At 34.4% G+C, this 16,038-nt stretch overlaps 2 protein-coding genes across 2 annotated transcripts in view; one reads left to right on the top strand and one right to left on the bottom strand.

Moving 5' to 3' along the window:
• Window positions 1-16,038, top strand: part of IMMP2L (inner mitochondrial membrane peptidase subunit 2) — an 880,236-nt gene that overhangs the window by 408,181 nt on the left and 456,017 nt on the right. The gene's annotated exons all lie outside the window — the stretch shown is intronic.
• LRRN3 (leucine rich repeat neuronal 3) overlaps window positions 6,425-16,038 on the bottom strand; it is a 36,014-nt gene continuing 26,400 nt past the window's right edge. The window contains exon 2 of the mRNA XM_044246390.1: window positions 6,425-9,395. Coding sequence (XP_044102325.1) covers window positions 6,910-9,036 — 2,127 coding nt within the window. The 5' untranslated portion in view covers window positions 9,037-9,395 and the 3' untranslated portion in view covers window positions 6,425-6,909. The remainder of the gene's footprint in view (window positions 9,396-16,038) is intronic.

Here is a 16,038-nt window from a genome sequence, read left to right as displayed (position 1 = left end):
TAGCTCCAGCTTTTTCCTTCCTCAGAACTATCAGTTACTCAGTACCCTGATCCTGTTCAAAGTCTTCTGCATGTTGTCACTTTCACACTGCCCCTAGCCTGCTCTCTGCATTTCTTTGCTCTTTAATTGAGAGTTTGTGTAAAGACAGTCTTACTTGTTAGAACCCTTTCTGGGCGCTCTTATAATAACATGTGTCCCCCAAATATATGTAAGTTATCCCCATGCCTACCATATTTTTATTAATCTGTATTGCAATTACTAGATTCATTTGTGGTTATCTACCTGTAGATGATAAATGTTTATCATGTCAAGGAATTTGTCTGTCACAGTCATAGTGATTCTCTAGTAGTTAATATTGTGGCTAGCACTTAGTAGATCCTCACTAAATGAAGTATGCATGGATAAGATTCATATATGAATGAAAACATGGGCCACATCTTGCTTTTCTGTTTAGGAATTTTGCTGCTATTATTTTCCAAATACCAGTTCTCAGAAGGAATTCTACCATACCAATGATTCATTTCAAAATAATTAAAGTGGGGGCATATCATTTGGAATTGGAACAATTAATTAAAAATATATGTATATTAACATATATACACATACATATTCATATATAGATTCATTTTCATATATATATGAGAGAATTCTCATATATATATAGAGAGAGAGAGAAAGAAAGAGAGAGAGAGAGAGAGAGAGAGGAAGCACGTTCATCAGTATGCCTGACATGCTAAGATGGTAAATGTTCATTTTTCCCACATTTCTTCTCCTTTTAGATCTCAAATGGATTTCTTAAGACCATAGAAAATCATTAGTTGAACACATGATCAGGATTCAGTGAATGTTTCTCTTCTTACTTCCTATTTTTATCTTGCAACTCGAGTATATATTAATGCATATTTATTCAAATATAATAATATGGTCATAATGTATTTATTCATTGCTTCATTTTATGTGACAGGAAAATATCTGAAGCATCATATTACCACTTCAGGACTGAGTCTGGACTGAGGCACACATAATCCTTTGGACAGAAACCCTAATTACTGTTACCTTCACACAGTTTTTTTGGTGTAGTTCCACTTTTCAGTGCAATCTGTTATTTTTATTAATAAAGATTTCGTTAGTAAGAAGGAATGAATGTTTTCTTTCCTTCTATACTTATACCTTTCCTGTATCATATCCATTATTTTTAATGGATAAAAATAGCCATCATTGTTTTATTTTTAAGCTCAGTGGTTTGAATTAGGGAGTTAAAATCACATAATTATATAAATTGATGCATTCTGTTGTAAATGTTTTTTAAAATCTGATAAAATAATTAATTTAATATGAAAATTACATACATGAATGTTGGCTTATTGATTAACCAACTGGTAAACAGGGAAGGGGAACTTAGAAGGCTGAAGGTTCTTTTGGAGATATGTTTTCATGTTCTTTACTGAGTATGTGACTTGTGTCTGCAACTATTATGAAAAGAATGCTTAACAGAGGTATCTGACTTGGATCTGAATTCTCATAATAAATTTCACCTTTATAAAATATTCTTTTGAAGAACTCCTTTGGTGTGTTTGTCCATATTGCTTTAATATTGATAACTGTCATGGTTTAAGAACCATTTCTCTTTACTAGCTCTGAATCTGGTACCACAAATGACAGGGAGGTTTTTTTGTTGTTTGTTTTTTTTAATACTTTCATTCTCTCAATGCTAGGATTAGGATAGTCAATTTATGTCCCAAGCTTGCTCTGTTATTTGTCCAGTGGCTAGTAAACATTATAAATGGATATTGCAATTGGATTTTGAATCAATAACTTCAGACACTGAACCATATGTTTTAATGAGAAGCTGGATTTTCCTTACATTGGTCACATAGTACTATTAGTTTTTTTGATGATATATTAGAGTCAGAAAAGACAAATATAAGCACAGAAAGTACCATGAGGTCTTCGAATTCTATTATAGTTCATTCTCGTGAAATATTTGCCAAGGTCAACCATAACTCTCTGTGCTATGCTTTGTTACTTTGGGCCACTCGACAATAATTTTGAAATCATATATGAAATTTGCCCTGAATGTATTACCTATTTGAATACCTCAGCTGACTCTTAGGAGAAAGTTGTATTGATATATCTTTGATGTATCTAACCCCTTAGTTGGTATTAACTGTATGGCTTATTTCAAACATAGCTTTAGGAGCCCTCTGATGTGCATGTAAACTGAACCAGAGTAGTAAATTCAAATCTCTGTGGACTTGTCTGTTTTCACTAGGAATAAAAAGGAATTGTATTCCATTTCATATGATCTTCTTACCTGAGCATGCTGAATGCTAACTAGTCAATTCAGGAGCAGGTCTGTGATGTTATTAATAAAGTATTTAAGCCAGATTAGGGAAATAATCTATATTTCACTGGAATATTCTTTTTGAAACATTTATCTTTAAATTACTTTTCTTAGGGTTGAATATGTGTATTATGACTTTCAGAATGAACTCTGATTTTTTGTGATTTTGTGAACAAATAGTGTTTTTATTTTTTCCTTGCTTCAGAGGAATAAGGTAAATCAAAGTAGTGGTCACCCTTAATAACAGATGGAGTCCTCATTTTACAAATGAACACACAAAAGCAGCCACTATTGTGTTGAAAGCCCAATTAGTTTCTTTCTTTTTCCTGAGCTCCATGGTGCTGATTATAGCATCTTGATTCTAGGCATGATTCTTTCATTCCACTACAATATTGACATGATCCCAAGCAACGACCTAGTTAGCAATGCATTAGTCAGGGTAAAATGATAGAGTGTACGGTTGTAGAACTAAGAGTGAGAATATTATCATCTGATAAGGTGGTAGAGAAGAAGATCATTGTAGTTTATGACCATTTGGGTTGTTCAATATAGTAATCATATCTGGCAAGTATATGCTTAAAAAAACTTTTACTTATTTGTTATAATTCGTTATGGAAAGGAGGGGGGAGAGGTAGAGAGAGAGAGAGTGGGAGAGATTGAGATTGGATCAAAGAAAATGTAGCCACAATTTAATCACTATTAACTATCTCCTAGACTGCCAACACTAGGGTAATCCTGAAGATGTTGTTTAATAGTGACATATACAATGAGGATTTTTTTTTTCTGATACTTGGTGATGGCTGTGAGGATATTTCATTGCAGTTCTCCCTTTCTTTAGCAAACATATCTTTTTAAACGTTTAGTTTTTTATTATTGGCTTTATTTGTTATTCACATATCACTTCTGATTTTTCATATGAAAGGCTAATCAATGAAATGTTAAGGTTTTCCTTCATAGTAAGTAGACATGCCTCTTGACTTAACCAGTTTAAGGATAGTATTAGGCTGGTATTTGTGTGTGAGTGTATGTGTGTCTGTGTTAAAATCCATAATAAATTTGAATTAAGTTCTTATATCAATATAAGTAAAACCCTTTTAGATTAACAAAAAACTGTGTTTTTTTAAATTTTTTTTGAGTGTTATCATTCTATAAAAGTATGTATTGACACTGGGAAGAATGCTCCAGAGAACATCGTTAACACATACTTGTGAAAGCAGTGATACATAACCAGCATGTAATCCAGTAGAATATAAGCCCTTTAATGGTGAAAAATTTGTCCTGTTCACTTCTGTTTTTCCAGTGAGTAATAGCCATGCAGTAAATATTTATTGGAAGTAACCAAAGAAAGTATAGTTAAGTAAATAGACTAAGGAATGATAATTTTAAACTTATGCTTTCTGATATGTAATTTTGCTTAAAAACTTTTTATCTAATTAGAATTAAATTTTAAGAATGGAAACAAGTATCAAAAGATAGATATATGTACCATAAATGGATTTCATTTCTTTCCTAGGAAAAATAGCACATGACTGGCAGCATATTGTTGGTTGGCTTTACTGACCATGACACATTTTGCTTTTTTATACATTATTTGTATTCAATTAGACATGCTTATTTTCAGAAAATTTGAATTTTATTATATAGTATAAATTAGAAAATATATAATACTTTTAAAATAATTTTTGTGAAAAATGTTTTCTCCATACAAGGTGAGAAGATCAGTTGACATTCACAGTGGTAAAACTTTAGAGTTTTATTTTTTTTATAGGTAAAGTTTGCCATTGCATCTGTATGGTATCACCAAATTGTAGGTTATATGGTTTGAGTACTTGGACTAGTGCTTAATTTTATGTGAGGCTTAGAATATATCATAGGGAGTATGAAATACATTCTTATTATTGAAGCAAATGTCTTTTTGCTCTCACTGGCAATTTAGATGAAATTTTAAGCAAGTAAATAGAATCATGATTTGCTTTGAGCATCTGTATTTATTTGGCTGTAACAAAAATACTTCATTTCAGTGTCCACTGTTAGGTGATTTTTCTGAGAAAAATACAGCTTGAAATGCATTTTAAGCTCTATGCTGTTTGTTATAGTCCTTCAGGCAGGTAAATTCAAAAGAAGCATACAAGATACCTGAGCAAGTTTTTGCTGACCTATGCAATACCTGCCTCCTAATAGGTCATATTTCAGCTCCTATATTTTTGACAAATAGCCTGGCTCTAAGAAGCTCTGTCCAGGGTGCTGAAACATCTCATGATGTATGAGCATGTCTTATTGATAAATTCTAATGTCAGCCTCTGGGTGATAGTGATTCATCAGGGTGTATAATTTTTGTTTGGGAAACACACTGAATTAGCAAGTTTGATATTTTGGATGTGTTAAAATTAACACAGTTTGTCCTTTTGTTTTAAAGAGTTCATAACAATTACCTTCCAGATTGTCAAAAACAGCAGGATTTAATTAGAAGCTGTCAAAGCTACCATAAAAGCAAATGTCTACATTAACAAATAAATTGGTATGACTACAGTGCTGGAAATGTTTACAGGCCAGTGACATGTTGATAACATGCAGCAAGTTATTGTAAGAAAAGTTAAACACTTGATTATGAGCAGGTACAACAGCAATTAATGTAGAAGCCTTTTAGCTTTGTAGAGATAAGTGATTTGCCTATAAAAAGTATGGCTTATTATCTTCGATGATTTTTTTATTATTTCAGGATTTTTTTTGCTCACAAATATATTTATTTTGCAGGACTGTAGGTTTTTGTTTGGAAATATGACTTAAAACCCTAAAATATTTTCATTATTTTCTCCAAGTGAAATCTTTATATTTCTTATTTTAGATTCTTTATTTAGTAATGTTTTTGTCACTTCAGTGATCCTCATTCTTTAAGTTGTGTTTTTTAGGTGTTTTAAATATAGGCATAGAGAACTATACTTAATATTTTTCTTTTTAAAAAAGTTTATTTTTTTGAGGGGGAAAGAGACAGAGGGAGAGGGGAGGGAGGGGGAGAACATGTGCGTGGTGAGGAGGGGAGAGGGAGAGAGAAACTTAAGCAGACTCTGCACTGAGTTCAGAGCTGATGTGGGGCTTGATATCACAACCCTGAGTTCATGACCTGAGCCAAAATGAAGAATCAGATGTCCAGTTGATTGTGCCACCCAGATGCCCCTCTTTTCCTCTAAATTAGTCTTAGAAGCTTTTTCTTGTATTATCAAAACTTTGTTCTCAAATTTTTATTAAACTCTGGAATTATCTGATTTATGTCATTTTTATATGGGGGTGAACCAAATAAAAGGCAAAATTTTATAAAATTGAACCTGATAAACTTATTCTACTAATAATCCAATATGTTTAAAGTAAAATTTTAAAATTCTAATCTTGGAAAATCCTAGTCTTCTAAAATCTAAAATTCATTGTCATCCTGGGGAAAAGAATCATTCAGTCCGATCAGAACAGACTTCAAGTCAGCACAACTAGGTTAAGCTGCTATATAAGTATAAAGACCTCTCTCTTTTGGGTTCATGTGAGACATGTTTGGTTGTTAGATTTGCAACACAGAAAATTATTAGATTATTTGCTTATTACTGCAGTGAAGCACATCAGGTGTTCAGAATCAGAGATTTGAAAAGTAGACCTAAGTCATAAATCCTACCAAAAATTGGCAATATTTTCTGCAAAGCAAGCAGCTTACATTTGAGCTACTACTAATTATTAAAATGAAACTTCCAGTTCCTCAGATATTGGATTTACATTATGTGAACTTACCAATTAAATCTGCTCTAAAACCTGCTTGTTAAGAAAATATTTAACTGAATGCATGATATCCTTGAGGATTTGTTTTGGTCAATAAAGGGTTAAATAGAGTGTTTTTATTGCCTTTCAGTACAGATAAAGTGCTCTAAATTCATTTTTGTGCATTATAAAAATATAATTACAGAACCCAAAAAGTGCCTTAGCATTCAAAATTTCATTATGGAAAAACACTTTTAAAAAATATCATTTAAATGATACCTGATCAGATGACATTTCCCAGAAATTATTCTTTATTTAGAAACAAAAACAAGACAAAAGCAATTGATTTTAATCCAAAATGTATTTTTTTTTCTTATAAAAGAGGCCCACATACTCACTGTGTCTACTCTACAGAATTTGTCCATTTTATTACACCACGTGTCAATTCAAGTTACCTAGTCACTGCAAAAACTCGTGGCTAATATGTGTAATACAACACAGGAGGAGGTATTGCTCAGTTCAACTACTCTTATATACTTAAAAAAAATACAGAAATGTTTTGTCCACTTTAACTGTAGTCCAGACATAAAAGTTACATGAAAGTTCTAGAAAATGGAATTATTTTATTTGGTTGCCACAGTACCCTTTGAAGCCAGTTAATTAAAATGCTGAACTTGTACATATTTCCCTTGGTCTGGAGCAGCATTGGTGAAGCTTAAACTTCTTTCTAGAAAGCCGTATTTCTCTGCTTTTTTTTTTTTTTTTTTAATTTTTCAAGCACAGCTGCAGTCTTAGCTTTTCTTTGAAGTAGGTTTAGTTAGTTGTTTTTAGGACATATTTGTTGGCACACCTATAACAGTTGCTTTCACTTCCAGTGCTGTACTTTTTTCTTTGCCTGTTTCCCAGAGGTTGATAAGAGGAGGGTAAAGCTCACTGAATGTGAAGGTTGGTTTCTGTACGTAATTCCTCATATAGCCATGTCCGCCATCACAATTCATTTCTTGTGAGAGGCAACTGAAAAGACATATCACACCAATAATCCCCAGAAAGCCTCCAAGGCAGGCCATAAAGGTTGTGGTGTTACTCTTTTCATATTCTTTTCCATCAGGGTCCACACCTTTTGTGGTGACATTTACACATTGTTTTCTGGTTTTTTGATAGATGGTGGGGATATCAATACAAATTCTGTACTCAGTTGATGGGTTCAGATGAGTAAGATTATATACCTTGATATCAGATGGTATTCGGGCACTCTGGGCAGCATGGGAATGTTCAGTCTTGACAAATGCAGTCCACTTAACACTGGATTTGAGAATTTTAGAACTTGCTTTCCAAGACACGAGAACTGAATTGGCCTGAACATCTTTTATTTTAATATTTAAGGATTCATTGTTATCCTGGGGAAAAGAACCATCTACTTTGATCATAACAGACTTCAAGTCAGCACCAACCAGGTTAGTTGCTATACAAGTATATAGACCCCCTTCTGTTGGAGTTATGTCATTTATATCTAGTGTGCCTTCAGAATGGACATAGAACTTGTCTTTCAGAGTATTAGGTAAGAGTTTTTGACCAGAAGGTGTTATCCAGTAGATTTCAGGCTGTGGCTCTGCAGTAGCTCTGCAATGCAAGGAAACATAGCTCCCAGATTCTAAATCCAGATTAGAAGGAAAGCTCTCAGGAGCTATAAGAGGGAGACAGATTTCCATCATTTCCCTGAAATGCACCTGCCGAACATTTTGGCCTTGGAATTCAGGTGGGTCCACACAGAATAGTGAGTCTGGCTCCATGAATCGAATGTTAGTTTTGTTCATATTAATCCAACGGATGACGCAGTCACACCTGATGGGATTGCTGTGTATGCTGATCTCCTTGAGGTTTGGCAGAGACTCAACTGTACCATGGTAGAGGGCACTAAGGGCGTTGCTGTTGAGCATCAGTGATTCCAGCTTGGGTAGCCTGAAAAATGCATTTGGGTGAATGTAAGACAACCGTGGGTTGTTTGTAGCTTCTATTTTTCTTAAATCTGGCAGGTTATCCACAGCAAGATTGTCGATGGAAATCAGCTCAGGCATATTATTTATTCCCAACTCTTTTAAGTGTAGCATATTGCTGAAATCACCCCTCCGTATTCTATTAATGGGATTTTTATTTAGATCCAAGAATTTGAGGTTTATAGCTTTCTGGAGAGCAACATGGGGCACTTTAATAAGCCTGTTGTCATAAAAAGAGATGCTTTCTAAGTTTTCAAGTCCAGCCAAGGCATTATCTGGTATTTCCGTCAGGTTTATACCAGCTATAACCAGGCTGCGAAGATTGATAAGCGGCTTAAAGTTCATGTCTTTGATTCTGATGATTGGATTTTCCCCAATCATCAGGATCTCCAGATTGGGGAGAGCATCAAACCACTTACTGTTGATCATCTGCAATCTATTTGAATTGAGATGAAGTCGAAGAAGATTATGGAGGCCAATAAAGGCTCCGGGTGAAATTGTAGAAAGCAAGTTGTGATTAATATAGAGTTCTTGTAAGTTGCTCAGTCCAGAAAGACATTTTTCAGGCAGCTCAGTTAGTTTGTTTTCCTCTAAATACACAGAAAGAAGCTGAGGCATCTTTTTTACATTAATATTGGTGACTGAAGATAAATTGTTTTGAGATAAGTCCAGGCCGGTGAGGTTTACTGGAAAGTCTATGGAGTATTCAATTTTTGCAATATTGTTAGTCTGTAGGAGCAGAATCTGTGTGTCAGCAGGCAATCTGGCTGGGAAATTTAAAAGACCTAAATCATTACAGTCCACTGTAGATGCTTCCATATAAATGGATCTGGGTGTAAACCAAGGCCTGATTTCACATGTACATAATTGTGGGCAATCCGCTTTTTTATCTACAGCTTGTACTAGTGTAGTGATAGCTAGGCCAAGTAGCACATGAATTCGGAGTGGCATGTCCTTCATCTTAGCTTTCTTCTTCAGAAATGTAATGGGCCCTCAAGGATTCCACAGTCACTGCTAGGAAGTTAAGTAAGACTTGATTGATAAGGAAAATAGTTGCATTTGTCAAATGATGAATGCCATAAAACTGCAGAGTTTTTCTTCATGGAAATACGTGCTGGTGCCACAGTTGGCTTGTCCAGAAATGTCATGCATGTTGGAGAAAAGATCACTATCTCCTTTATGAGAGAATACTGATACACTTTTTGAAGATGGAGTATGTATAGATGGTCACAGGAAATTGAGCAATTCATTTATTTAGGAGTGTAATATTCAAATCCCATGCTTGTTCAGTACTTGCAGGAATAGCAGTGTGATGCTGACTATAATAAAATGGAACATAAAAGAAAAAAGAGAAGAAGAGTTAGTCCAAAGAGGGAAAAATGCCATAATTGAATCTCCATTAATTAACTATGATTATCTTATATATGATATTGTTTAGAGTTTATGATTAATTCACTATGTTTTGGTGACGCTGTCCTTGTGACTGTCTCTGGCCTACACATTGGACAGGCTGAGAAATTGAATCGTTAGAAGGCTGATGTTATAGTAAACATAATGAATATGGCTTCCAGAATTTTTCTGTTATTTCCAACCTTCACTTGTTCATACCTGGTCATTTTGTTTATTATATTTGTCATTCTCTTTGATAAATAGTTATAAAGAAAAAGAAAAAAAAAACCTTTCAAAGGTGATGTCTTGCTTTTTCTCTCTTAGAGAAGAAAAATTAAATGCTTATAAGCAAGTAATATTGTTAGGTTACAGTCAAATGACTTAGCCTGTGGTTTCTCGGGTTCCCAGGAGACAACATTTAGAATCAAATTCATGTTCACGCAGTGAACTAGAAGTAGTAGTATTTAGCTGGATTTCCCATTTTCATTCATGTTTCTTTCTCGTATAAAGTGACTTGAATTTTCCAGTATTTGGAGGAGATTGTCTAACTTGCCACAGATGTGCCTGCACATTGTCATTCTTTACTGAAGCGCAGATTAAAGTTTGACTGTTTTATTTTTCCCTGAAAATAACTTACATTCCATTAGTCACTAACAGTGAAAAAGTAACTTTATTACATCAGTAAAACAGGCACTTAAGTACTCCTTCTTTTAAATGGATACTGATGCCTTTATCACATAAAAATAAGCAATCCAAAATCAAGTTGCAGTTTCAATATGTACCATATTTTAAAATACCGCACTAATTTTACATATACACTTCATCAGTTGGACTGCTGGTGAGCTCTTCCTGCAAATGTCCAGGATGGCCGGAGCCGGCCTGGACTCTTCATTCTGGGACTTTCTGCCTCCCAGCAATGGTGGTCTGCTGAATGATCATTTTGTAAATATTGTTGACTCATTCTAAGATAAGATGGGTGTTTCAACAACAGGGATAAATATTTTTGGAGATGTAGTCTCTAGAGAGAGAGAGAGAAACATTTTTTAAGCAAAAAAAAAAAAATTTTTTTTCCAAAATAAAAAAAATTTACAGTTCAAAATCAAACCTAATTTTTCTCTTATCCTTTAAGAGATGTGATTTTTTTTTTAAAGGTTTTATTTTGAAGTAGTCTCTACACTCAACATGGGACTCAAACTGCGCATCAGGAGTCACATGCTTTACTGACTGAGGCAGCCAGGTGCCCTGAGATGTGATTTTATCTGAAATCTGGATCCTAAAGTTCAGCTTGCTAATTGTCTTGAATTAAAAGTATCTTTGCTTTTCTTTTTTTCATCACTTCATCTATTTAATGATCTAAAATTCCATTTTTTAGTTATTTTTTATTTTTAATTAAAGTATGGTTGACATACAATATTATATTCACTTCAGGTATACAGCATAGTGCTTCAACAGTTATATACATAACAAAATGCTCATCATGATACGTGTAGTTCTCATCTGTTGCCATACTCAGTTATTACAAATTATTGACTATATACCTTATGTGGAACTTTTCAACCCTGTGACTGATTTACTTTATCACTGGAACTTCACGCCTCTTAATTCCTTTCACTTGTTTCACCCATCCCCCCACTCCCCTCCCCTCCTGCAACCACCAGTATAGTCCTAGTCCCTATGAGTCTATTTGTGTTTTTTTGCTGTTGTTTTTCATTTGTTCTGCTTTTTAGATTTCACCTATAAGTGAAATTATATGGTATCTGTCTTTCTCTGTGTGACTTAGTTCACTTGGCACAGTCTCTTCTAGGTCTATCCACGTTGTTTGCAAATGTCAAGATTTCCTTTTTTTTTTTTTTTTTTTTAATGGCTGAGTCCTTTTTTGTTGTTTTGTTTTTAAACTGGACCTTCTTCTGGCTATTACTATGAATCTCTTTCAAGTAGACTCTGAGCCCCTTGAGGAGCGAATCCAATACAGCTCCTTCTTCAGTGAAGATTCCTGATAAATCCTTGGCCCATAGGACCCTCCACGATCTGTGGTGTCTCTTCTTCTCTGTATCTGTTCCTCACCTTCTGCCACTCTGCATACAGCTTTCCCTCTGTCAGCAGTGCTCTGGGTACCTCATCTCGCTGCCTGGAATTCTCGTTTCTTTGTTGTGAGTTAACTCTTACTGTTACGTCAAACCTCAGGTCAAGCATCACCTCTCCGTGAAGCCTTCTGTATAAGCCCTCCCCTCCAGCTGTCCCTGTACCTCACTGCCCTCCGCAGTGATCCCATGGCCCTAGAACACACCTCTGTCACACACCTAGCACCCATTCTCTGCCTCACCAGGTGTTTATCTCCCTGAGATCCTGAGGTCTGCCTGCCTTTCCATTCCCAGCTCCCAGGCATGGTAATTAGAATGTAGTAGATTCTCCAGAAATGTTTCCAGTGAAAGCATAAATGAATTATATTAATAAATGTATATATTCATCTTCTCTACATATAATTTAAGCAATTCAATCTGTTTAATTTACTAATTTCAGTATTCAGCTGCTTCAACTTGCATAAATCTATTACACAGAATGTATGTTGCAATATTACTAAAATCCAAAGACTAAATTTTAGTATAATCCAAAGGAACACATTGGACTTTAAAGAAAAGTCAATCTAACATTATGTCTTCAGTTTATTCCTTAATTTTTTCAGTCAGCATTTAATGAGTACCTTCTGTGTTCCAGTTACTGCGTTAATAGCTAGAGGTTAAAAAAATGACCTGGACATGTTCTCTTCCCTCCTTAAGTTTTTAGTCTGGGGGGGGGGGGCGGGAAGCACAAGTAAACAGATGGTTACAATTCACTGTATAGCTGATATGGGAGCACATAGGAAGGATATGTGACTACAACTGAAGTAGAAATCTATTTCCTCTTTCTTCCCAAAGTGAAGAAACAGCCCAAGGTACAAGGTACAAAATACATTTCTGCGTGTTTCCATAAATCAGTCAGTTGAGAACTAAGAAAGCATAACTTCTGCCAATTAATCAGTTAAATCAACTTTCACCAGTCGAGCAAAGAGAGGCCTATATCCCTATGTTATCTAGAGGATTAGAAATATTTAAGATGAAACCTTCTTTTGGGGCACATTGACCTAATAATGCCCAATAATGCCACTTTTTAGTTTGAAATTATTCTTCTCTTTTCTTCAATTTATATCTTTGTTTAATTAGAAACTCTTTTCTGACCTCATTTCATTATCTATATAACTATATGTCAGATACAGCCACATTTGAACTAGATTTATTCTGGAAGCTTTTGAAAATAAGGAGAGTTGTGATAATAGTGAGCAAGGTCAAATTTTATTTCTCCAGATCTGTAGGAAGAAATTGTTAGTATGAGAAGCACAATGGAAGGTGTGGAAATTTTGCTTTTCTTCATTGTAATATTGATTTTTTTTTCTCATGTCTTTGGAAATTATTATGATGCTTTCACTAATGGACTTTTTGGCATAGATTGTTTGCAGAATAGTAAGGCAGTAATAATATCTCATACCATAGTGTTTTATGGTTTTCAAAGCCTTTTTTTATTCATTGTTTATTTTATGTTAATAAGGACCTTGCTGCATTGACAGGGAGGTAACTTTAATTCCACCCCTCCTTTTTTTAATGTAAGCGTTTATTTGAGACCTATCAGCCAGAGATCACACAGCTAATAAATGAGGGGTGACAATAGAACCCAGGTTTTGTCTTTAGGCCTAGGCATCTCTTTCTAATAATCCACACTGCATACATACATAGAGATGAGATGAAATAATCCTAACAAAAGGGTATTATAGTGATTTTATTTCTCAGCAGAGCTGTCATTCTCTTGGTGTTCAGCTTTTCAAGGTTGGAAAATTAATTTTATCAATCTACTAATAGTGATTAGTGTGTGGTTCACAGTAACCAAACTCACAAGGGACACAATCAAAATGCCAGTACACTACAATGAGAAATATGACTGTCAGAAGAAATATGAACCCCCAAACCTGCTGGTCAGTTCCTTTGCTTTGTTATTAAAAAAAAAAAAAAGTTGGAAATACAAGTTACAGTTCTGCAATTTGCTTGTGAACATAGGTAATTTGACATAACTGCTTTAGTAAAGACTATATATCACAGGCTTCTTGAGTCTCATGGCCCTTGGCACAATCTTAGCCCCCAAGCCCCTGTGCTGGGAGACTTTTCCTGGGTTCTACTGAATATAAAATTGTCAGGTATTAGATTGTTACTCTTATCAGACATGAGATTATTTGATTATTATTACCTCCCCAGATTATGAGATTATATTATTACAGGCTATGTTCAACTTCCTTTTGATTTGATTATGTTAGCACATTTGATTGGTTGTTTAGTACCTAACCGAGGACCTCCAGTGTAGGGGTTGTTAATCAAATATGTGCAAAATAATAACTCACAAATGTGTCTTTCTATAATTTGTATTGGATGATAGCATATAGAAGAGTGATGAAGATGACTTTTTTTTCTTCCCAAGTAACTACCAATAAGCAACACAGTCAGAACAAAGAGAAACAGATACACCCCCAGAGTCTTATGAATTTTTTTCTTATTGTCTGATAGTTAAAAAGTATAAATATCACAATTGTATTACAAAGCATCCACTAGCAAAACAGAAAATGGTTTACTTTATAGGCAATGATTTGAAAACATTGCTGTTCTTTAAAGCCACATTTTAGCTTTACTGCTGAGAAAATGGTTTCTGCTGTTGGTCATTTTGGGATTTGGGTTAAATAATTATAATGGTGGTATTGATTTTAGGAGAGATTTTCTTCTTTTTTAAATTTTTTTTAAATTTTATTTTTTTCAGTATTCCAAGATTCATTGTTTATGCACCACACCCACGCTCCATGCAATACGTGCCCTCCTTAATACCCACTACCAGGCCTTTCCAACCCCCCACCCCCCTCCAAAACCCTCATGCATCTATATAAAAATTTTAAAATATATTAAGCTAAATATATTCCTTCAAAATAAATTGACCAATTTAATCCCATTTTCATTTTTGAGAATTTTAATGCCATGGACCCTCTCACTTTTAGCCTATCTCTCCCCCATCTTTCCCTCTCCCATTTTAACTTTTTGAATGCATTGAAAAAAATAATAAACTTAAAAAATATTTTTCAAGCTTAGAAAACTTACATCTCATGATTATTGGTTTACTTCCATAATTTCCCATATTCCATCAATATACTGGGAAATTTTTTCTTCTAAAATAAGAGTAGGAAAATTGTACTTCAAAAAATTAGTATTTCAATTTGTATTTTAAAAGTTTTAGGACCGCAGTTTGCTTTGGAGCCTAGCATAGGGACTGAAGCATAAGTCTTCAATAAATATTATATTATGAATGGCTAGATATAAAGTAGATAACATATAGGCAAGGTATTTTACTTTTCTTCCTTAAAATATAGTAAATAATTGGGGTACCTGGGTGGCTCAGCTGGTATAGTGTCTGCCCTTGGCTCAGGTAATGATCCCGGGGTCCTGGGCTCACGCCCTGCGTTGGTGTCCCTACTCAAGGGGTAGCCTGTTTCTCCCTTTTCTTCTGATCCTTTCCACTGCTCATGCTCTCTCTCTCTTTCTCTCCAATAAATGAAAAAATCCTTAAAAAAAATATGGTAAATAAGCCACATAAGCTATTTTTACTGACAGTGTGTATTGTTACTAACATCATATACATTGTCATTTACTGATTCCCCTTTTTTAGGGTGAACATTCATGTATATGGTCCTATTCTTAGGACCAACTCATAATTAACAAGTTTCTTTTCAGTTTTTTTTTAAAGCAAAACTATTTCAGATAATTTTTGTACCTTCTTTTAGTTTTAAACACAACTGAACCTTTATTATATATTAAAGCAAATAAATTATAATTGAGTACTATAAAACGTCAGAAGATAATGTTAATGACACGTCTCCAGGAATGAAAACAGACATCTCCAGGGAATGAATTATAGAAAGCCTCTTTTAAATGACTTGAATGAATGAGTCCTACAAGTTTAACGTCAGCCCTCATTAGAGCTTATCATTTATCTACTCTTGCATTTATTCTTCTATTTGTCTTTCCCTAAATATTTGCAGAGGGCCTACTGCATCAGTCAGTGTGTTTTCATTTGTAATCTTGTAAGATTTGTGAAAACTTGGAAGAAATAAAGATTATTTCTCATCGATGGAATACAATTTGACAGTTAAGGCTTTTTTGTGTGGGGGGTGTAGTGGTTGAGAAGACTTTTTAGAAAAAGTTTTAAAATCATTTTAAGATGTGGAATTTTATTCACTTAAGAAACATTATTGAACAGCTATGTTTTGGCAGGCACTGTTGTAGATGCTGGAGAGTCAGCAATAAATCAGATGTAATATCTACTCTCCAAGTTCTCAGTTATCGAAGGCATGGATAGCAAAGGATGCCATACAACAGATTTGACACAGTGAAAGTGTATGCGCTTCTCTGTGGATGTACCCAGGAGGGGTACTAATGCTTCCCACAGAAGCAGCCTGAATGGTCTGTGTTCTGTTATGATACTGACTTAAAAAATCAACTGAAGTATACT

The sequence above is a fragment of the Neovison vison genome, chromosome 4 (assembly GCF_020171115.1).
Source record: "Neovison vison isolate M4711 chromosome 4, ASM_NN_V1, whole genome shotgun sequence".
Classification (NCBI taxonomy): domain Eukaryota; kingdom Metazoa; phylum Chordata; class Mammalia; order Carnivora; family Mustelidae; genus Neogale; species Neogale vison.
This window is presented reverse-complemented; position numbering and strand designations above follow the sequence as displayed.